This window comes from Tenrec ecaudatus, chromosome 6 (assembly GCF_050624435.1).
Source record: "Tenrec ecaudatus isolate mTenEca1 chromosome 6, mTenEca1.hap1, whole genome shotgun sequence".
In the NCBI taxonomy this organism is placed as follows: Eukaryota; Metazoa; Chordata; class Mammalia; order Afrosoricida; family Tenrecidae; genus Tenrec; species Tenrec ecaudatus.
In genome coordinates, this window is record NC_134535.1 from 127,169,611 (window position 1) to 127,191,126 (window position 21,516).

General features: G+C 56.1%; 1 protein-coding gene across 1 annotated transcript; it reads right to left on the reverse strand.

The window, feature by feature from the left end:
* Positions 1-333: 333 nt before the first annotated feature.
* PLEKHG6 (pleckstrin homology and RhoGEF domain containing G6) lies at positions 334-16,440 on the reverse strand. The gene is made up of 14 exons (XM_075553133.1): positions 16,297-16,440; positions 14,922-15,071; positions 13,926-14,090; positions 12,916-13,011; positions 12,635-12,685; positions 12,126-12,275; positions 11,073-11,183; positions 10,774-10,923; positions 10,455-10,592; positions 10,051-10,170; positions 9,446-9,578; positions 9,209-9,324; positions 1,831-1,970; positions 334-1,012 (listed from the first exon to the last, which is right to left on the reverse strand). Exons 1-14 carry the CDS (start codon positions 16,438-16,440, stop codon positions 334-336), a joined length of 2,343 nt encoding a protein of 780 aa, XP_075409248.1.
* Positions 16,441-21,516: the final 5,076 nt, after the last annotated feature.

The following is a 21,516-nucleotide window of genomic DNA, read 5'->3' on the forward strand; positions in this document are numbered from 1 at the left end:
TGGATACATGAATTTACAGTTCTTGATCCCCAAAGCCCCAGAGTACAGAGAGCACGGTGCCCAGGCCAGGTTTCTTGGCAGAAGGTGTGGTCCTTGAGGTAGAGGCCAGGGGTGGGGGAGTGACCAGCACTCTTGGGCAAGATTCCCTCTGGGGACAAGGCCCAAGTTCCTGTGGACCTCCCTCACGCCTCTCTGTAAAGGAAGGAAGGAGCTGTTAGCCAAGTCAAAGGTGAGAGCTGGTGGTGGTGGTGAAAAGCCAGCCTACGGACCCTTCCTCCCACTGCCCCTGCTCTGCCTCCCCACTGCCCTTCCGGGCCAGTGGCCCTTCTGCACTTACGATGTGGACATGGGGGTGTCCAGCTGTATGATGTGGGATCCTCGCATCTTCTGCAGCTGCGCCAGCGTCAGCTTGCGGGGCTGGCTGCGCCTGGGCTCCGGGGACCCCTCAATCCTCTGGCTGGCCAGTTCCTCCCGGAGCTCCCTGAGCATGTCCTCAGCCCGGAGGTGGTGGGAGGGGGGGGTCCTCACTTCCTCTTCATCCCCCGAGGAGTCCCAGGGGCTTTCCCCGGCAGAGTCCACGTGGGTGGGGGACCGGGAGAGCTGGTCCCGAATTTGGGCCCTGTGTAGGGTTTCTACCACTACATTCCCTCCCTCTGGGGTTCCATCCTCTTCCTCAGACCAGGAGGGAGGGCCTCCCCTGGGAAGGGTGCTTCCTCTTCGGATGCCGTCCCCTGGCAGTTCTGGGGCGCTTCGGCGATGGTGGGCTTGGGAGTCAGGGTGCTGGGGGCACAAAGGAATATCTCGGAGGTCCAGGGTGGAGAAGGTGAGGCGAGGGTCCCGCCGGAGGGCCCGCTGCCGTAGCAGGCTCCGAGGGCTGTGGGGCTCCTTAGGGGAGGCTGGGATCAGAGTGCCGTAGCCAGAGTCGGAGGCATCCTCGGGCACTGAGGGCGTGTCTTCGTCTGTGTCCTCCGTCACCACCAGGTGGGGGATGACCGCCGAGAACTCAGGAATCCTATGGTTAATGGACAACGGTCAGTCAGAGGCCCAAGGGTCAAGTTCAAGGCTAAGAAGTCTCCCTTGACCATTCCTCCCAGAAATGATCCCTCTGGATCTATTTTGGCATCACCTGTACACAGCCCTGTGTGATCATCTTTCTCATTCCTTGCCTGGACTGTCAGTTCCTTAAAGACATGCATTGCCACTAAGCCAAGGAGCCCTGGGGCACAGTGGGTTCCTTGTTGGGCTTCAGACCTTAAGGTCAGCACTTTGAAACTACCAGTCGCTCCACAGGAGAAAGAGGAGGCTTTTTACTCCCGTAAAGAGTTATAGTCGGGAAGCTCTCAGAGGCAGTGAGTTTGATTTTGGTTTGGCCGCTGAGCCATTTGAACCAAATCACCTGGGCCAGCGTCCAGCCGGTACTCGGAGCTCATGGAAAGTTATCCCTCAGCCCTGGCTTCTTTTGCCCTCCATAGAAGCCACATGGCTAAGCAGCCGTGTGTGACCCTGGATAAGCATCTCTGGACTTCACGGCCATTCTGCAAGCCCACACTTACCTCTACTCTCCAGCCCAGGCCTGGGAGCCAGCTGGCTCTTCTCTGGCCACTTGGCATCATTTTCATGTTCTTTTCACCCTATGCCAACCCTCGCTAGGCTAACCTTGTACGTTGCCCTGCTCGATCCTTCACATGGCTGGTGTCAGTCAACTTGACTCCAGCCTGTTACCTGGGTTTCCCAATCTAGTTCCAATCCCCCCAGGTGCTGGAATGCTGTATCTCAGCCCAGTGGGTTTCTTTTCCCTGCTCCCTAGCCTGCAGTCCCCCACCTGCTTACCTCCCCTTGGTGCTGCTCTGAGAGCCCTCCAGGGAGGGCGTGGAAGGCCTGGGGCTCGGGGACTCCTGGTCCCGGTAGAGGGCCAGGAGCTCCCTCTTCTGCCGGACATACTCTTCTGCTTTCAGCTTCTGCAGGGCGGCCTGGGGTGAGGAGACTTGGGTTATGGAAGAGCTCTCAGCTATAAGCCAGGAATGATATGAAATGGCGTTTCTTTTTTCTAAATCATTGACACCTTATCTTATGAATCTTAGGAAGCAGGCATTTTTCTCACCCCTACTTTTACTACCGAGAAACCGCGATCTAAAGGTGGAGTAACTTGCAGTTAGAAGTGGGTTTGTGCTCTGGTTGGTCATGGGACAGCCAAGCAGATCTTGGCGTGGGGTGGGTGGTCAGAATGCCCCCTTCTTCTTGCACCATTCTTCCGGCTTGTCCTGTCCTCTTGGTGAGCCCTCTGTCAGGTATCTGCCCCCTCCTTCAGGAGGCCCACCTGGATCAAATGGTGCTTGTCACCCCCCCCCCCCCCAAATGCTCCTTGAAGAGCATCTTTCTCTCCCTTCCTGGGCCTCGGCCCTGAAGCTGAACTCTGCTGTCCTTCCGAGGGATGAAGGCAGCTCTGTCCCCATAGACATGAGCTGTTTTGTTTTCCTCCCTCAACATTTTCATCCAGGTAATAAAAACTAACACCCAAGAGTGAAAGAGTGACTCTCAGGAAGCAGGTTCCCAAGCACCTTCCTGTGTATGCACTTGACTGGGCACACCACAGCCCCACTGCATCTTCTACCTTATTTCCCATTCTACGGATGAAAATGAAAACTCGCCAAACCTCACTGCTATTAAGTGAATCCCAACTTGTGAATCCCAACTCTCTATAGGGTTTCTGAGGCTGTAAAGCTTTCTCCTGAGGAGTGGCTGGTGAGCTTGAACGGTCAACCTTGTGGTTAGCAGTCTAATGCCTGCCCAACAGCCCCACCAAAGCTCCTGAACACTCCAAACCAAACTCACTGACGTCAAGTCAATTCCAGTCCCTGGTGACCCTACAGAACCGAGATTCTGACTCCTAGCGACCCCACAGGACAGGGTAGAACTGCCCCTGTGGGTTTCTGAAGCTGTAAATCTTCACAAGAGTAGAAAACCTCAGCTTTCTCCCACAGAGCAACTAGACCTTGAGGTTAGCAGCCCAATTCAGGGGACTTGCTCAAAGTCAGGGGTTGGGGAGAATCAGGACCCTGCTTGCTTAGTCCGAGTTTAGTAACTAGTGATTTTCAAGTTGCAGCCTTGAAAGACAAGCTACACAAGGCAGAGAGGAAGAAAGGGGTGTGTGTGTGTTTTGACGGTGGGTGGAGGCCTGGCAAAGGGGCCTGTGGCAGCAGCTGGGGGACACTGCTGGCTCAGTACTCCCTGGTATGGCTATATCAGGGTTGGAAAATGGAAACCCTCCCAGACTCACCTTCCTGCCCCAAACTCCAACAACTAAAGTCAACACAGCAAGACACAGTAGAGGCCTGCCACGCTCCACTCTGATTGGCCGAAGCCCACAGCACACTGGTGGTTAAATAGGAAATGCGAATAGAAGAGAGTGGAATTTCCCCATGATCTTTTTGTTGCCCCTCATATTCTGCATGTCTCCCAGCTTGAGGTATGTGAACACCCCAAAGCGTCCCAGAAACACTGGGGTGGGGGCGGGTTAGGAATAGGAAAAAGGTAGCAGGCTTCTGTTTCCAATTCTTCCCCGACCTCTTCGGTCCTGTGGGCCCCAGGAGTGACAAATCAATGCGGAGATTCCCCCTAAGGCTTGGTCTGATGACCAGAGCAGGTGTGGGGCCACTAGCACACCTGTGCCAGGCCTCACCTCCCCCCTTAGCATGGAGCGTGGGGAGGGACACTCAAGAGAGGGTCCACCTGGGAGTGTGGAAAGGACCGTCCTTGGGGCCCCAGTTTGTCCTGCTGGGAGGACACCCCTGCGATCTTGTGTCTGGGAGGTCCAGGCTAGGGGGTGTGTGTGTGGGAGAGACCTGGGGGGAAGGGCTATCTGTGAGCAAGTCAGGGATCACGTTTACAGTTTCTGGTTTCCCGAAATTGGCCCCTGCCCGACCTGAGAAGCAGCAGGGGATGAGATGTGAGCTGAGGCGGTGGGGTGGGGGCATGGGCATCAGGGACGGCCTGTGTGAAGCACCTCTTGCTACCCGAGGCCTCTCCAGCCTGGAGACTCTTTTTTAGCTATTCTTGTAGTTGGGGACAAGGAGCCATGAAGAAGGGTAAGGAAGAGGACACGTCACCTGAGTAAGAATGTGGCCCCACCCCCACCTCCCCCCAAAGGTAGGAAAAGGAATTGAGGGCTGTCCTCAGGGGGTCTCTTGCTTTTGTCCTGCTGGGGGCCTGAGCCTTGAGAAGGAATGCCCCTCTGGACCTGCTCCCAGATTCCACCCCAACTCCCCCATCACTGGCCTGGAAGCGGCTTCTGGGCCACAGACACAAGCCCAAGGGTGCTGACCACCCCCTTCCTCTAACACTGACCGTACCCACCAGGTACCATCCAGCTGGCACTGTCTTGGTGACGCCACGTGGGCCTGAGCAGAACTGGGCTGCACAGGCTCGCCAAAGTATACATTATGGGAAGGAGATCGCCAGGCCGCCCTGTGCGCCGTCAGGGACGCGGATGGTAACAGAGCCCATCCAGCACGCGGTCTCGTGCCAAGCAATGGACAGACGTCATTCCAACTCCTGCCCTGCATGGGTAGCCCTGGTGGCTTGTCTTGCTTTGGTCAGTAATTCGAAACCACCCGCTGCTCCTCAGGAGAATGATCGGCTTTCTACTCCCATAATGCATTCCAGCCTCGGACACCCACAGGGGCAGTCCTCCCCTGTCCTATCGGGCTGCTACGAGTGGGCATTGACCCGGTGGCAGTGAGAGGACCCCGGAAGGGTGCTGACCATCCCGGCTGCAGTTGCTGAGGTGGGGAAGCAGGCGGAGAGATGGGAAGCGGTTTGCTCAAGAACACGGATAAGGGGTGAGAGCTGGCTGTGGCTCTGGCCGCTCTTCTCAGCTGCCGTCTTCTGTGTCTCCTCCCACCCCATGGCCTCTGTCTCTGCCCTCCTTCTCTGTTCCCCTCGCAGGCTCCTTTGCTTCTTCCCACCCGCTCAACGGAAGAAGCTGAGATGCATCTTTTTCCTCCTGGAGAAACACATTTTCTCTGAAGACCGAGCCTCCGCGCGCGTTGGCCCGCTCGGGGTAAGCCTGCATCCACCTTTCTGAAAGGGGAGAAAATGCTCTGACCGTGGAGGCGACTGCCCTATGCAGGGGAACAGTAGGTGAGCGCCTTGGCTCGCCAGCTTACAGAGACAGACGGAGGGGGACAGAGGGTAGGACGACTGGAAGAATTCAGAGCGAGACAAGGAAGGCAGCACGTCCTATCATTTTTGTTTTGCGAAGAGTGGGCTGTGTTGGGCGGACAAAGTGACCTCTTTTCCCTCACTAGCCTGCCACGGAGAGGCGAGATGAGGATTAGGGGGAGGAGGGGTGCTAAATTATTTGCACAATGAAATACCAGCAATCTTTAATAGCCCCATGGGGGTTCTAAGGAGCCCCTGGGTGGTGTGAACGGCTGAGAATTACAAACACACCCAGAGGTGCCTCCCTTGAAAGGCCAGCTCTGCTGCTGGAACAGCAGACTTGGACACCATGGGGTATTCTGCTGTGCGCGCACATGGGGTCACCGTGAGTCTGAACGGACTCAACAGCAAACCCAAACCAAACCCACTGCCACCCAGTCGATTCCAACTCACGGCACACACAGCCCATAGAGCCACCGACAACAGGGTCGACCAGCCCCCGGCGGCTCTCCGAGACCGTACATCTTACATCGTTACTGGAAGAGAGAGCTTCATCTTTCTCCCACAGGCCAGGTGATTCCTGAACTTGGAAACGTGAAAACATGGGCCAGGAGTTCAGGTGATTTTGAACTGCTCACCTTCTGGTGAGCAGACCCACGTGTTAACCAGGACGCCACAGCCAGGGGCTTTGTTTCTGGCTGCGCTATGAGGGGTGGGAGGAGAAGGCGAGCAGTAGGGTGTCGCCGCACTAGGAGCAGATGCAGGAGGAGAAAGGGAAGAATAGTAGAGAGAGGAGGGGTGCCGTCAGGAAAGGGCATCCCCACTTGCTGTCCTGGGACCACTAATGCGGGTTGGTAGTTTTGTTTTCTCTTCAGTGAGAGCAGACTGGCTGGCCTTTAGAAGGGTGTCCTTTGCCCTATCAGGGAAGCCTTGCTTCCACATGGGGGAGCTGTGTTTCGGCTGGGGGAGAAGGCAGGCGGAGAGAAGGTGGCTGGCAAGCAGAGAGCTGAACCTGGGGCAGAGGTTCATGGGAGACTACCTTCGTCACGTCAGCCATGGATAACCTCTTCACTCTGGTCCCCTGCTCCTGGCTCAGAATCATCAAGCTGGGCTCCCCTGGGCTCCCAGGGGACCACCACTGTCTTGTTGAGGTCTCCAAGTCGGCGGCAGCCTCCCAGGGCTAGCGGACACTCACTCTTGAGGGGGTCTACCTTTCATCCTCATTTCTCACCCAAACTCCTGGCCCGGTGTCTCCACATTTCCCAAAGCGCCATGCCATATCTCTTCTTGGCTATCGCCCACGACTGCAATTTAAAGGTGCTTCTTTTTTCAAGACAGAACTTTACCACCTCACTTCACCCCTCCCTGGAGGCAAGAACCAAGCAAACAGGTTTCCCTTTCTAAGGACAGCCATGCCCAGCGTCGTCGCAGCCAGGGCCCGTTGAGAAACAGGATGGTGTGCCATGGGGGAATTGCAGAGACATGCCCCGATCTCACTCTGCAATAGCATTTGCTGGGTTTCCAGCTTCCCAACCTTTGGTTTCACTTCCACATAGCTGCTTCTCCGTGGCCTCTAGCTGCTCTGGCTTCGCTGTGTTGGGGTGCCACCAGGCCCTTCGCAGGAAGATTTGTTTTTGAAAGAAAAGCAGAGAGAGAAGGCTGTCACAGCCAGAAGCGATGGGCCAGGTTCAAGATCCATGCTGCGGCCGATGAGCCGAAGCACACACGGTGAGGATGCAGTCTGCTTTGTATCTGGCAGCGGGGACTGTTCACCTTGAAATGATGGAAGAAGGAGGGGGCTGGCGGTGTGGTGGTGATAGCGGGGCTGCGAGCCACAAAATAACGACAGACTGTCGAGTCCAGGCATCAATCTGTACCACAGCCGATGGTGCTCACCGTACCATGACCATCAGGACATGATACATGACACTTTATGGTATGTCCACTCAACTAACCGAGTCTTCTGCAGTTGTTTGCCAATCTCCTCTCGCAACTCTGCAGGTACAAGTGTACTATGCCTTTATTGTTAATTATTTTTAATAATTAGCATAGATCTTATGATAGAAATACCTCGAGGGCAGGGAGTGGTTGGCAAACAAATATAGACAGCGCACATAATAGCTGCATAAAAATATAGCGTCGGTGTCCTGTGGCCTCATATACCTAGCAGTGTGATCGTTTTTGTATACAGAGACATGATATACAGGTGTCGCGCGGGGAAGCCCTTGTGTTCGCTACGTCCATTTCCGTCCACGGCGTCCCCTACCATCTCTTCCCGAATGGGGATTTCTGAACCTTGACGGTCATTATAACCTCACGGGATCCAGGCTGTACATATGGGGGGGGGGTTTGCCCAATTAGGTCTTAGGGAGTGTGTGGCTGTATCTCATTTCTGTCTGCGGCGTCATTGTCCATCCAGTCTTTCAAGCAGCAAGCTCAGGAGGTGGGCCGGCCTCTTTGTCCTTCAGTTACTTGAGCTGCTGAGGATTCACGGAGCGCTGGTGGTATAGTTGTTATGAGTTGGGCTACAAGCTGCAAGGTCTGTAGTTTGAAACTACCAGCTGCTCTGTGAGAGATAGATGAGGCTTTTGACTCTCACAAAGAGTTATCTTTTCAGAAACTCACAGGGGTGGTTCCACCCTGTCCTATAGGGTCACTGTGATGGCGGGCGTTGGTTTTGACTTGGAGATGCCAAGCTGCCTGTTTCACCCGACTGATTTCTTTGCATTGTCCTTGGGAGGCACGAGCTGGTGTTTGCTTATCTTTTTTCTGCAGCCGAGGAAATTGGAGTTCATGGAGATGCCAGATCACGGAGTGAGAAAGTGCCAAAACTGGTGTGTGAACTTAAAAATTTCCGAGTTCACTCTTGGCTGGCTTTCAACCACCAAATCCCTAAGATTCCCCTGTCTTCTTTAGCTTTTTGGGGTCAAAGCTTCCCTAAAAGCCTGAACCTTCAATGCTTTACAGCCAACAAAGACAAGAGGTCTCTGGCAACCAGCCTCTCTCCTTCCTCCAGCCCATCAAGCCACACTGCTTCTTTGATCAACAAGAATGAAACACCAATCAAAACGCAACACACCGATTTCCCTGCCATCCCCTGGCCCAAGAATGGATGGTATTTTTCTCTTACCAATCCAGTTCCTCCCTCGCCTGCCCAGTCCGCACGCTGCGGTAGCTCGCAAGGCCTGCAGAAGCTGGCCTCTCTGCCCCTCTCACGTGAACGCTTTTGCTCCAAAGACCTCATCGATGCCCTCCCTATCGAGCCCCATCACTCCCCGACTCTTCTGCCCAGTCTTCCCCATCCTTTAAAGTCCACCTCAAATCTTCTCCCTTCTCTGGCCTTCATTTAGATCTCTCATCTTCCGAACGCCTCTAGCTTTTTAAAAATCAAATACATCTCTTTGTGTCACTCCTCTGCTTAACACCTCTATGGGCTCCGAGTCAGCTGCGGGTCAAAGGTCTCAAACTCCACAGCACGGCACCCAGATCATGGGCGCGATGGAGCTGAGCTACTGCCCCTGGCTTTCTCCTGCTGTGTCCTCCGGTGCACTTGACGCTGCAGCAGCAGCAGTGATCCACTGTGCCCCTGGCTTTCTCGGCACATCACTGCTGCGTGCTTGAGGCCCCCTGTGCATGCGATTTTGTCGCACCTGAGTATCCTTCCTCCCTGCTGTCGCGCGTATGGGTGCTGACTTGGCTAGCCGAGCTGGAAGCATAATCCTTGAGGGAAGGATGGCTACATCATTCCTCGCTAATTCCTTCGCTCCCAAGGCAGGGCCTGCACCAGGAGTGCCCATCAATGGAAGATGAACGGGCCTTGTGTCAAGGTAGAGAAACATTGAGAGGAGGCTTGGTGTGTGACTAGCACAGTAGCTGACCCAAGGCTCTCTTCCCTCCCCTGGGAGGGTTGACAGCTCAGCCTGACTCAGCATCCACCCAAGCTTCTCCCTCCTTCCCACCACCTCCTCTTCTTCCTCCTCCCGACTCATGCTCCATTTCTGCGCTCTGGGACTGTTGCACATCTGCCCCTGCGTTCTGGGTCACATACCTGGGCCTGGTGGGTCTTCTCCAACCACCGGGCACAGTCTGTGGAACTGGAGCAGTGTACAATGAGGGCACTGGACACACACTGGAAGTCAGTGAGGCTGATCACCAGGAAGCTGTCTGGGTGGAGGAGAGGGCCGGCTTCAAGGTCCAGGCCTTCTTGGATCCCCTTCCTGGTCCTCCCTCCCTCCCTCGCCAAGAAGAAGGATGGAGGAAGTTACTAATGGTCATTTAGACATACTGGGGTCTCGGAGTGGCCGGCACACAAGATTCTCCAGCATGAGTGGGGGGCGGATGACCTTGGCTTTGTCTGCCTTGCGCTGGGGCTTGGTGACCAGGAGCACATCAGAGAAGAGGAACAAGTGCACGTCCAGCTGGGAGGGCAGGGGATACAGACTGGAGTCAGCTGGGGCAGGGGGAGGGGCCAGCCAGAACGAGTGCACCTACATGGGTGGGCATGTGTGGGTGAAAACACACCAGGCAAGCCACAAATCATGGGGTGCTAGAGCCTGACCCACCGTCTTGCTTCATGAGATGGTTGGCTCAGGGTCATAGCTGGCACGGTGTCTTCAACACACAGACACACACACACACGGCATGGTGTCTTTTCAGCACACACACAAATACACACATACATACACACACACATTACACATCACACACAAACATGCACATACACACATACACACATACACACATACATACACATATGTACATGCACACATATACACATACACACATATGTGTACACACCCCTCTACTCTATTTCCAGCTTTCCTGCTTCCTGGCTCCCATCATCCCTGCTTCTCTCTGGATACTTCCTCCCTGCCCTGACCTCCCCCTCACCTTGCCTTCTCGTCCCTCCTTCACTCTCACGGATCCCTCCAGCAGCAGCTGCCTGGCGTGCTCGGGGGCAACCCCCACCATGGGGGTCGTCAGGTCCAGGGTGGAGAAGGGACGCAGGTGCTGAGGGGCATCGAGGGGAGAGGTTTCAGCGGGTGAGCAGGCCTTGTCCTCAAAACCCTGCTGAGGGTGGCCCGCTGGTCCACCCCAGGACCTTCCTCTCCACTCTTGCCCTCCTAGAGAGAGACTGAGTGCCCCACCGCCTTCTTATTCTCTTGGACTCTGTCCCTTGGGCCCTCCCACCCAGAGGAGCCAACGCCACCCCCCCTTGGTGGTGCCCAAGCGCCCTCTGTATCCCCACCCATTTCCTGGGCCTCGCTTGGTCCAAGGCCTCTGCCCTCTCTCACCTTCTCCATCTCATCAGTGGAGGGGTCCAGCACCTCATAAGGTCCGATACGTTGGGCGGCAGCCACTAAGCTGGCATGCTCCTCGCCCTGCCGGACCTGCCCATTGATGTGCCGCAGGAAGGACTCCACCGCCACAATCTGAAGGGAGAAGGGCCGTGGGAGGAGCCCACCCAAGCACCCACTGCCAGAGTCCCCCCCACAGGCTGAGCCTGCCAGTGCGCAGGCAGAAAGAGGTGGCGGCCCTCAAGGGATCCCCGTCAGTCAGTTCCCACTCACCAGCCCCCAACTCCCAGGGGTCCGGGTCCAGTGGAGTTCCTACCATGGCCTTCAGGGCGTCTTGGGCTCTGGCCTCAGGACTTTTCTTGAGCACCGCCTGGAGCAGCAGCGGGTACTTGGTGATGCGCTGCTGGGGCTTGATGAGCAAATCACCCAGCATCTGCCTCCCCGAGCGCTTGTGTTTCTCACACCACTGCCCGGGGAGGGGGTTGGGGATAGGAGGCAGCGGAGGTCAGGAGGCTGCAGGAGCCTGCTTGCCCCGTTGCAGGCCAGCCACAGACTGCGGAGATGGATTTGTCTGGGATCCACCCCGCCGCCTTCCCTGGGCACCCCGCTTCCCACCTGCACGAAAATCTGGAAGAGAGGGTTGTTGTCTTGCTGTTCCCGGGCATAAGCCATGGTCTGCTTCACACGCAGGCAGTACTGGACGTAGGGCTGGAACCGCTGGCTGAACTGGAGGGGCAAAGATGGTGGGCGGGGGCAGGCAGGAGGCAGGAGGTCAGGGAACCCAGGCTCTGACTTCACAGCATGGGAGCAAGGTGGGTGGTGAGGGCCTCAGACAGACCCTCCTTCAGCCCCAGCCAGTCCCAACCTCCTGGCCCCTCTCTGGATTCCAAGGCAGTCAGAGGGGTGGGGTGAGGGGGGGAGTGGGGAGACACCCATTACTGCTGCCTGAGCCCCTTCTACCCACAGCCCTGGCCATGCCCCGCTGCGCTGACCTTACTGCCCCCTCTCCCGCCATCAATAATTCAGCTGGAACATCTTCAGGCCACTGCAGATCCCCTTTCGCCCCGCAGTAGGTGGGTAGTATGCGCGCATGCGCGTGTGTGTGTGTGTGTGTGTGTGTGTTTGTGTGGTTGTCCAGAAACCCTGCTCTGATGGAAGCTTCCGGGAGATGGTTCCCCACCTCCCCACCCCAACCCAGGGCACAACTCAGCAGGCACAGAGTCTCTACACGAGGCCCTTAGGCCTCTTCTCCCTGCTTCTAGGGCCCTATGGCCCTCCCTGTCCTCCTGCTTCTAAAACAACCAAACTCACAGCCAGCGGGCTGTGACCTGGCGCATAGCAACCAGGCACAGCGTAGAACTGCCCCTGTGGGTTTCTGAGGCTGTAACTCTCTAGGGTCTCTCCTTATTTATGCCCCATACTTGCCCCCAGCTGTCTGACAATGAATGTCAGCCCCAACCTAAGAGCGTAGTTGCATTCTCACTGCCCCCCACCCCCACCCCAGAGAGACGGAAGGGCATTTGCACTGGAGGGCAGATTGGCAGAGGGAGGGGCAGATGGAGGGATCGTTTTAGGGCAGGGGCTGAGCCCTGTGGGTCTCTCAAGTCTTAGAGGAATTCTGGTCACATAGGCACGTGCTATGGACAGGACCCTTCCCCCAGGCCTCACCGACAGGAAGCCGTTCTGCAGGCTGAGGGGGTTCAGAGGCTGGCCTGAAGCGCGTGTCTCCTTCAGGGTGGGTCCCAACACCTCTTCCCAAAAGCTCCGGTGGGCTCGGATCAGGCTAGGGACATTTCCAAAGAGGGTCTCTGCAGACACCTGGAGGGGGGGTGTAGTAGGGATGTCTTCAGCAGGCTGGTCATCAGGATGCGCCAGCTGCGGGCATGGGAGGGCCCCTAAGTTTGGACTGGGGCACTGGGTGGGGCGGGGTAGGGTGTAGGAGGCTTGAGTCCAAGAGTGGTGTGGAGACTCTGAGGGTCCCAGCTCGCCCTTCAGCTGCTGTGGCTGCCATGGGCTGTCCTGGGGATCCCAGGTCTGTTTGGGGTCTAGAGCAAGGGGAAGTGTTGGGTGGGTAGAAAATGGGGGTGGGAAATCAGACTGGGCAGCCTGGAGGCACTCTCTGGGAGCCCACCCCTCACTTCCTGGGCCCAGGCACCTTCCTTCGGGTTCCCACTCACGTCAATCAGCACACCCACACGCTGCAGGTTCAGCAACCCGGCGGCTAGGAGCTAGACACAGGAGAGGAGCGAGGGTCTCACAGTCTGACTCCATGCTTCTCGGCGCCCCAGATGACCCCTTCAATATCCCCCTACCTTCAGTACTGCCCGCTCCTTTCCCCACTCCCCAGGCAGGTCTGCAGTCAAGACGCTTGCCTGGTACCCTGTGCCCCTCCCCAGAGAATGGGGGACAGTGTGAGAGAGGTGGATGGGGCCAGGCTGGGCCTTCGGGAGAAACTCACATCTGTCATGACCTTGAGCTTTCCCACGTAGATCACCTCCGTGGTCAGCAGCTCCCATAGCGCTTCCTGCTGGTGGCAGAGCTCCCGGGTCATCTCCTGGGTGGGCACAGTGATGGTACTGTTGGAAGGATGGCAGACAGGACAGCAGCTGCCTTCCATTCAGTGCTACCGGATGTTCCTAACAGCTTCTGGGCACTATGGTGGTGGTGGTGGTGGTGGGTTTGGGCTGAGTGTATTACAGTGCATAGAGACCCATGTGTATCCAGAGCTTCTTGGTTACGATGTTAACCAAAAACCAACCACTTGACCTTTTCTTTTCTGGTGGCGTTGTGGGTTACAAGTTGGGCTGCTGACCACAGCAGTTTGAACCCACTAGCTGCTCCATGAGACAAAGATGAGGCTTTCTGCTAATGGAAACATTTACAGCCCAGGAAACTCACAGGGGCAGTTCTGCACTGCTCTATGAGTTGATGGCAGTGAGCTTTTAGGGTTTTTAAAAAATAGTGTTTTTTCCTTTTTGACCACTGATGGGTTTGAACCACTAGCTTTTAGGTTAGCAATTGAACTCGAGCCAATCCGCGTCACCTAAGGACCTTCAAAGGTGGCACTGTGGGTTGAGTGTTGGACGAATAGCCACCAAGTTGTCCATCAGAATGTGCTCAATCATAATGGGCTTGGTTTGGGTTTAGGGACTTTTGGGCACTTTGGTAGACATTTAGAATATTTATACCACTATTTATTTATTTATTTATTTAAATTTTAATCCTCAAAGCAGTCCTCCACTGTATAGGTGGTATCACCCACCCCCATTTTACAGAAGAGATGCTCAAGGCTCAGCGAGGTTGACCAAGGTCTCACTCATACCCAGGATTTGAGCCTGGATCTGGCTGTCTTTCCCTGTTTCACCACAGGACCCTGCTTCCCAAGGCTTCTTGCCAGTTCCCAGAGCAGAGCCTCGATGTGTGACTGTATGTCTAGGACAACGTGGGGACAGACATTGGACAGGTCACCTTGTGTCCAGGCACCAGCTCCCTCCAGGACTTTTCGATGACCAGACTTCTGTCACTGGCCTCGCCTAACTCCCAGTACCGCCGGTCCTCAGGGGGCAGGCGGGGTATCCCAAACATGCTGAATGTGTGCAGCCGTCTCTTCAGATGTTCTACTGTGCTGACACCCTGGGGAGTCAAGAAAGAGACTGATCCTGACCATAGCTCTGGTGCCCAGCCCGCCTGGCTTGTGTGAGAGAGGTGGTGGTGGTGGTGGTGGTGGTGGTGGTGGTGGTGGTGGTGGTGTGGTGTGGTGTGGTGTGTGTGTGTGTGTATGTGTGTGTGTGTGTGTAGAGCCAGGGCCGTGGCAGGAGGCCCAGGAGCTGGAGGTCAAGTCCAGCTGGAATGTGGGGCAGACAGAAGGCATAGCTGGAGCTTGGGCAGAGAAACCTGGGATTGCAGGAACCCGACTTGGACTTTCTGGCCAGAGGGGGGATAGTCTCCCACCCTTCAGAGGGCCTTCTGATGGAGACCACAAGCAGGACTCAGGGAACCCGGAGTTCCAGGCAACCTTTTCACATGGACTTCTCTTCTTTTTAGGAGACATGGCTTAAGTCTTACAAATTACTTTTTGGAACTCAAGCCATGTGAACAAAAATATTCCTGACTGTCACAACAGGAAGGTGGGGCTCATGGTTGGCGTGAAGGGCGAAATAAGACTTGGGGAGAGAGGAAGTGTACCTGGCTCTCCCAGTATTTGAGAGCTTTAAAGGGCTGGAAGTTTGATATTAACAGTTTATTCTTTAAACAATGTCAAAATGACCTCAGTCAAAGTCGCTGGGCCTCACGGTCTGGGCTGAGTGGGGCCAGCTCCCCGAGGGGGGTTTCTAGGCAGAGTGGTGCCTGGATTTTTGGAGGGGCTCTAGGCAGACAGCTCCTTGTCCTGTATTGTCAACCCCTGGGGATCCCTAGTCTGATGGTGGGGTGGGGCATAGGGCGGGGAGAAGAGAAAATCCTTACCTTGAGTTTGGGGGAGTAAGGTGGGTTAGCCTCCAAGTATTCCCACTTCTCAGATTCTGGCTCTCGCAGCTTCAAGGGCGACGGCCTCCTGGCCTGGCCAGAACTCTTGGCGAAGGGGACATAGTCCTGGAGACGGCGGCGACTGGGGTCCTGGGGGAGGAGCAGGGATGGTGGTAGAGAGTCCCCCCCATCCCCTCAAAGCCCCAGACAGATGGTTGGAGGCCAGGCTTGGCTCCAGACCCAGCTCTTCCCGCCAAATTGGGTTGGCTCACTGATCCCCTCAAACCAGTTTGGTGTGGCTACTCCTGTCCTGAGTCATGGCCGTGGCTGCCAACAAGGCCAAGCAGAGCTGAACAAGGGCATGTTGGGCTGGCTCCCCAAGAGGACCTGGGGCAGGGGCAGAGACCTCCCCCAGAGCCAGAAGGCAGGCAGACACTTGCTACTGGCGCCCACCCTGCACACGTGTGCGCTCTGCACCAGGCATGCACAGGCAGCACACAAGGGACACTGCATGCGGTCCCACGCTACTTCCCTGTCTTTCACACAGGGAGTCCGGCGTACACACATGGGTACCCTCCTTTCTGGGCTGTCAGCCGGCCTTCCATTCCGTTGGGAGTGGCTGGGCTCTCCTGTGAGAGGTCAGTGCTCAGTCCCCTACAGGGCACATTTCTGAATTACCCACATATACTTCCTAAACTCCCTTCCCACCTTCGGTCTGGGAGAGTCCCTGGCTGACCTCCCTCTCTGAGGGCCAGATCCTCCCCCATGAGGCAGGGAATACCCCAGCAGGAAGCAGACTTCCTGGGATGGCAGGGCAGCCTGGGGACTAGGGGAAAGAACGGAGCCACACTCCCTTCCTCAGTCGGGATTGGAGGGAGTCCCAGAGGTAGGACCAGGGGTGGAGCCAGGCAGGCCCCATGATCCCCACCTATAAAGTAGGGGCACCCTGAACTTTTGCTCTCCCTGCCTCCCTGACTCACAGGGGGCAGGCCTCAGGGATCCCAGAGGCTCCTCCCAAGTAGAGGAGGGAGCCTGGGAGGTGGCAACCCTAGGGTTTGGTGGCCCCACCCCACCCCCAGCTCTGTGTCTCAGACCTGTCTAACTGCACCTCCTCTGTGGGCTTGGCTTCTCCTGGCTCTTAGCCCTGCAGGTGCAGGCTGTCTCAGACCTGGGGTCTGAGTCCTGGGAGCCTGGCCCCAACTCTGCCCTTCTGTCCCCTGAAAGCCAGAAAGAAGGGGGGTGGTAAGGGACAAGATCAGAGCAGTCCATGGACTTTTAAGGGGACAGACGCTTGAAAGCCTAGGTGGTGTCCTACCTGCTGCCCCACCCAGGTCATCCTCAGGGCACAGCCTGGGGAACCTCCTGGAGGACTCACCAGTCCGGCGCCTGCGCCTCCTCGTGGGTAAAGACTGCCAGCAGTACTCTGGGCAGAGGCCCCATGCCGACCCCCATAAGTGGCGATGCGAGAGGCCACCAGGCCTTGGAGGGAGCCCTCGTCCACAGGATTAATGGCTTGCATCCCTTCTCTCATGGGTCACCTCCCAAGGGCCATAGCTCCAATGTCCAGGAGAATGGGCACCCCAAAGCCTGTGAGAGGGAGCGCAAAGGAACGAATGGTGAGGTGAGAGGGTGAAACTCAGGCGGATCAGTGTGGGTAGGGATGGGAAAGAGAGGGCCAAGGGCTTGGGTGGTGGTGGTGGTGGTGGTGTGTGCGTGCGTGCGTGCGTGCGTGAGAGAGAGAGAGAGAGAGAGAGAGAGAGAGAGAGAGAGAGAGAGAGAGAGAGAAACTTGGCAGGACAGAGTATGTGCAGGTACATATTGGGTAGAAAGCACCTTGAACAAATAGCTCCTCCCTGATTGAACCCACCTGCGGCTCCCGGGCCTTTGTCCACCTGTAAACAGTCAGTCTCGGAAACTCCCGTTCTACTCTGTCCGATAGGGTCGCTATGAGTCGACAGTGACTCAAGGACAGTGAGTTTGCTCTTTGGGTATACCTGACTGCTAACTTCAAGGTCAGCAGTTCGAAACCACCAGTCACTCTGCGGAAGAAAGACAGAGGCTGTCTACTCCTGGAGAGAGTCACAGTCTTGGAAACCCACGGTGAGAGGTCTGGCCTGTCCTAAAGGGTCACAGGAGTCAATCCACTGACCGGCAGTGACATGCGCACACAGGGAGGGGACGAGCCACGGTCCCGTCCCCTGCAATCCTGCTTGGAGCAAGGGTCCAGCATAGGTTTCTGGCTTGGGGATGGTCCCAGGTGGGAGGATCCCCTTGGCCCCTACCCTCTGAGGGGGCCAGAAGAAAAGAGGGTGGGGGAGGGGCAGGGCGGGCCTGGTGATGGACCATCCAACTCACTGCCTGCTTTTGGTACAACTAACTCCTAAGCAAAGATGGAAGCGCCTGAGAAAATAGAAAGAAGACTCATTCAGGACCTGTAAACATGAGAGGAAATTCAAATTTCAGTGCCTTCCGGTGAAGTATCGTATACACATTGTCCCTGACCGCTTCCATGGAAATTGTGAGTGGAGGGCATCTGAAGTCCAGGAGCGTTACTACCAGGGAAGTTGGCTAATTCCCTCCTTGGCCCCTCCTGGTAGCAGGCAAGGTGAGGTGGGGGACAGCTCTCAGACCCTTGACCTTAGAGATCAGCCAGGTGGGAGCCTGGCCTTCTGGTGTTGGTTTTCGCTTACTCTCCCTCAGCCTAGATGGGGAACTGGGAACCAGATGTGGGGTACCCTTCTTTTCCTCTAAGTCAGGCTAGAGGACCCCCTCCTATGAGTGGGCGGGGGCCTGGAGAGGTGAAGCCCTCCAAAGAGGGGGTGACGACAGTGGTGCCGTGCTGGTACCTCAGGGGGGCCTCAGACCCTTCCCTTACTTAGTCTCTGAAATAGGAGCAGGGAAAAGACGTGCACAGTCACCTCGGGCCTCTCCCGATCGATAATCCTCCCGTAGGGATTCTGTCTGCCTCTCGCACCCGCCCTGCTGGTGGTTCTTTTACGGCTTTGCATCGCTTCTCTTCCTTCCTCCCCGGGGAGCCCAGGGACCCGAGTTCCCAGGGCCCCGGGATCTGCCCGCTGCACCGCCCCCACCCCCATCCCCCATCCCCGGAGCGCCCAGCACTCTCGCAGCTCACCTGTGCGGCCAGGTGTCCCGGACGGACCCTGCTCCTCTCTCCGCCGCTCTCCGCCCGGTGTGGGGTGGGGATGGGGGGTCGCCTAGCGCTCCCCCAGCAATGCCAACCCCGCTGCCCAGCTCGGGACTGGGACCGGGGGCCCGCCGCACGGCGCGGAGCGGCGCCGGGCCAGGCAGGGGAGGGAAGGTGCGGTGCAGGGGGAGGGGCTGGGACGACCTGGGAACGCCCAGTGGCCGAGGACACCAGTCCGGTAGTCAGCCCCGCGCTGGCGCCCGTAGGGCGGAGAAGCAGAGGGGGTCTGCCCCCACTGGCAAGGAGTGCTCCGGGGGCTCAGAACCCCTCTCCTCCTCACCTGAACTGCACCATCCGCGGAGCCTGGCGCGCGCTGCTCGAACCCCCTGCCCCCCTCCCGCCCGAACCCCGAGGGACGCTGGAGTAAAAGGGTTCCAAGCGCGACAGGGCGCAGGGGAAGGAGACCGCGGGGAAGAGAGTTCGCCTGGGTGATTTGTAGCCGGTGCCCACCTTCCCGGGTGCAGTGAGTGGCCGCCTACCGGCTCTTCTTTCTCCCTCATCTTCCTTGGTGGGTTGGGCCAGCAGCTATGGGTGGCGCCCTGGGACTGGGGACCATTGACCTCCCTCCAGCTGTCCTCTGGCCACCGAGTCCAAAGTGTGATCATTATCTCTCCGTAGGCCCTGCTTCCCGGCCTTGACAATCAGGTGGAAGGCCACTTGTGGACTTTGCCTCTGTCGTGGGATGAGGCCTCTTGCCCTGCTGAGGCTTGCCTTCACCCAAGACTGGGCTGAAGGGAGGTCTCTCTGAGGACTCCCATCCTTCCCTGGCAAGGGAGTCTACTCTAGGCTTCACAAGGATCACCTGTCCCCTGACACCCACCCAGCATTTCTCTCACCGCCTGTCCAGGTGATTACCATCCGTAGTGAACCTATAGCACCGAGTAGACGTTTATCACGACGGAAGCAGACTGCTACCTCTCCTTCCCACCTCATCCCTGGTGGGTTCTGACCTCCCACCTTTTCCAGGGAGACACCAAGGTCAAGAGGCACAACCCAGTTAGTTCGATGGTGGTCCACACCCCCATTTGCTGAGTAGCATTTGGTGGGGAGGGTGTCTCAAAAGCTTGTGAGCAGCCATCGAAGATGCAACTATTGGTCTCTCCTCGTTTAGAAGAAAGACACAAGAAACCAAACTCCCTGCCCTCCAGTCAGCCTTGCTAACTGTTGCCTGGAGTAGAAAGCTCAGTCTTTCTCCCTCGGGGCTGCCCTCGGTTTCAAACTGCCGACCATGAGGACAACCGCTTGCCTAACCACTGTACATACCCCAGGGCTCCTCCCTAGAGGAAAGGGGCATCACAAAAATGGAAGACATATGGAAACCATCAGGTCAGTGGATCAAACACCAGCCCCCCACCCCTGACTGTGAGGCTGGTCACCAGTCAGATGCTGGCAGGGGTGAGGGGTGAGGAAGAGGGGCTTATGGAAGGCAACTGGCAGGAACCTTACACCTGGCAAAAAGGTGGAGCCATGCCCCAACCCTCCCCTCACTCCCCCAGCACAAAGGGAGGTGAAGGGCTGAATAAGACACATTTCCTTACCATGGAAGCAACTCCGATATTGCTCTGGGGGAAGAGAGAGCTGATGTTCACACTACCCGAAGAATGGCTGAATAGATAGACTCTTCTGCTTTGGGTCGGGGACAAGAGCACAGCGGGAAGGCGGGCTGTCTGAGTGCCAGAGGACCAGCCAGTAGCAGAGGACCCACCACAAAGCCAGCCTAGGCTGGGAGGTCCTCCTAAGCCCAATAGAAGGTCCAGCTTTAGGTTTGGCCAGGCCTTTTTAAATAGCTGAGACCCTTTGGGTTTCCTTCCCAAAGTATCTCCCTTCAACAAACGTACTCTTCCTGTTCAAGCTCTTTCTCTGACATTTGTCTGGATTTCGTGCCTCGCCCGAAATCTTTCTTGTGAGTGGGCCAAGAACCGAGGAGTGGACGGGCTTGAAACCCTGAGCTTCTTGCTGACAAGACCCAAAGAACCCGAGGATGCTGGGCTGCTACTGCCATCTGCTCTGAGCTGAGAGGGCGCAGGAAGGTCCTGAACAGGCCGGGAGAACAATGTGACGCAAACATCCCAAAAGGCCAGGCTTTCTGGTCGGATAGGAACTATGATGAAGGCCCTTACCCCTCCAATCTAGAATCAAACTCACCCTGTGGCTCAATTTTCAGCCAAACAATGGACAGACCCAGAAGAGGGAAATAATACTAGTGAGGTTCACACACCTTAGAATAACCAGTATTTAACATCAAAAAGGCCTCAGTATTACCTAAGGGCAGAAATCCAGAAGGGCTCAAATTGGGAATACAAGGAGGAAGTGAGATGAAAAACAAGAACAAACAGAAAATCTCAGCCACGGAACTACTTACGGTGTCACTGGGCTCTTCTGACATCATCTATAGCACCCCCAAAAAAAATATCCCCCAAACTCACTGTCACCGAGTCCATTCCAATTCACAGTGACAGCCCACATTGTTTGAGCAAAGATGTGTGGTGGGATTGTACCTAAGAAGACCGCCTTTTCATATCCCCAGATCACAATACATTGTCTGACAGCCATCGGACAGTCAGGTGGGATGTTTGAAATCAGGTGTCCTGTGAGGGGAGCCATTACTTAGGGATGATGGGAACATTTGGAAATGGATCCTGGTGACGGTTGCACAACCTGATGAAAGTAATTAATGTCATTAAATTGTGCACGTGAAAATGCTGAACAGGCTGATGTTTTATTATATATGTGTGCATATATATATCTCCATCCCATGGGTGTGTGGTCTTTATAAGCTCATTATCTTGCAGCTGCAAGGTCCGTGGGAGGGCTGGGGGACAGGTTTGCCTCTTGGAATAGACTGTGAAGAGCTGGAGACGACTCCTTCCTAACTCATTTGATTGCTGGAAGAAGGATCTCCCTTCTCTCTTGTTTAGCATAGTAAATACATAAATCATCCGAAGAGCTCTGCGCTCCACTTTGCACCAGTTGACTCTGTTCCATTCAGGAGAGGATTTAAAAACAATCGTTGGATGGTTTCAAAGTTTGCCTCCCCTGTTCTCATCTTCCAGAGAGTTCTGGTGGTGCAGTGGTTCTGCTCTGGGCCACCAACTGCAAGGTCAGCAGTGTTCTTCCGGGGAAAGATGAGGCCTGTGATTCCCATAAAGAGTTCTGTGTTGGAAACCCACAAGGGCAGTTCTACCCTGTCCTACAGGGTCACTATGAGTCAGCACCGACTCAACAGCAAGGAGATTGGCTTGGCTTGGTTGTCAGCTTAATACTTGCCTCCACAGATTCTCCTTTTCTGGACTTACTGTTAGGTGAATGCTCTGGTGGTTCAGAAACATTGGCTGTACCTCTAACTTTGTATCCTAGCTCCTGCTTCCCACATGGTCAGTGGGGTCTGGT

What these genes read in the sequence shown, in the direction of transcription:
- PLEKHG6 (XM_075553133.1), bottom strand. Translation starts at nt 16,440, where the DNA reads ATGCAAGCCATTAATCCTGTGGACGAGGGCTCCCTCCAAGGCCTGGTG. An exon ending in TCTTCCAGATTTTCGTGCAG is followed by an intron (nt 10,924 to 11,072) that starts GTGGGAAGCGGG and finishes CTCCCCGGGCAG; the next exon opens with TGGTGTGAGAAACACAAGCG. An exon ending in CAGAGCAGCACCAAGGGGAG is followed by an intron (nt 1,013 to 1,830) that starts GTAAGCAGGTGG and finishes CATTAACCATAG; the next exon opens with GATTCCTGAGTTCTCGGCGG.